Below are 508 nucleotides of genomic sequence, written 5' to 3'. Positions count from 1 at the left end.
ACCCAGGCCGGGGGTGGGTGAGGGGGGGGCTCGTGGGGTGCAGGGGGTTTGTGGGGTGCAGGAGCTGCTGAGGCTCTGCAGCGCGTGACATGCCACCAGGAGCCCCAGGGCCACCTCTGACACCAGCAGCTCTGGGTCCTGCTCCAGGAGGGCGTCAGGGACACTTGGGTGCTCTGGACGTTGCAGGGAGCCAGAAGGTCTCAGATGGTCAGGTTGGGTCATAAGGGTAGTGTCAACCCCCCCCCACCCAAGAGCATCTCTCAGAGAACCTACCACCCTCCAAATCCAACAGCCTCTGGCAATGGTGGCAAAGCACTGGGCAGCACGGCCGTCCCTCCCAGCTGACCCGCGTCCCCGTGGCACAGCACCCCATGGACGCTCCACCCTCCAAATCCAACAGCCTCTGGCAACGGTGGCAAAGCACTGGGCAAGCATGGCTGTCCCTCCCAGCTGACCCGTGTCCCCGTGGCACAGCACCCCATGGACGCCGGCATGCCGGGGCACTGCA

General features: G+C 65.7%; 1 protein-coding gene across 1 annotated transcript in view; it reads right to left on the bottom strand.

Moving 5' to 3' along the window:
• Positions 1 to 508, bottom strand: part of USP43 (ubiquitin specific peptidase 43) — a 28,265-nt gene that overhangs the window by 1,517 nt on the left and 26,240 nt on the right. The window contains 1 exon segment of the mRNA XM_009285441.1: positions 3 to 138. Within this exon segment, the coding sequence (XP_009283716.1) occupies positions 3 to 138 (136 nt within the window).

The sequence above is a fragment of the Aptenodytes forsteri genome, unplaced genomic scaffold (assembly GCF_000699145.1).
Source record: "Aptenodytes forsteri isolate BGI_AS27 unplaced genomic scaffold, ASM69914v1 Scaffold186, whole genome shotgun sequence".
Taxonomy (NCBI): Eukaryota; Metazoa; Chordata; class Aves; order Sphenisciformes; family Spheniscidae; genus Aptenodytes; species Aptenodytes forsteri.
This window is presented reverse-complemented; position numbering and strand designations above follow the sequence as displayed.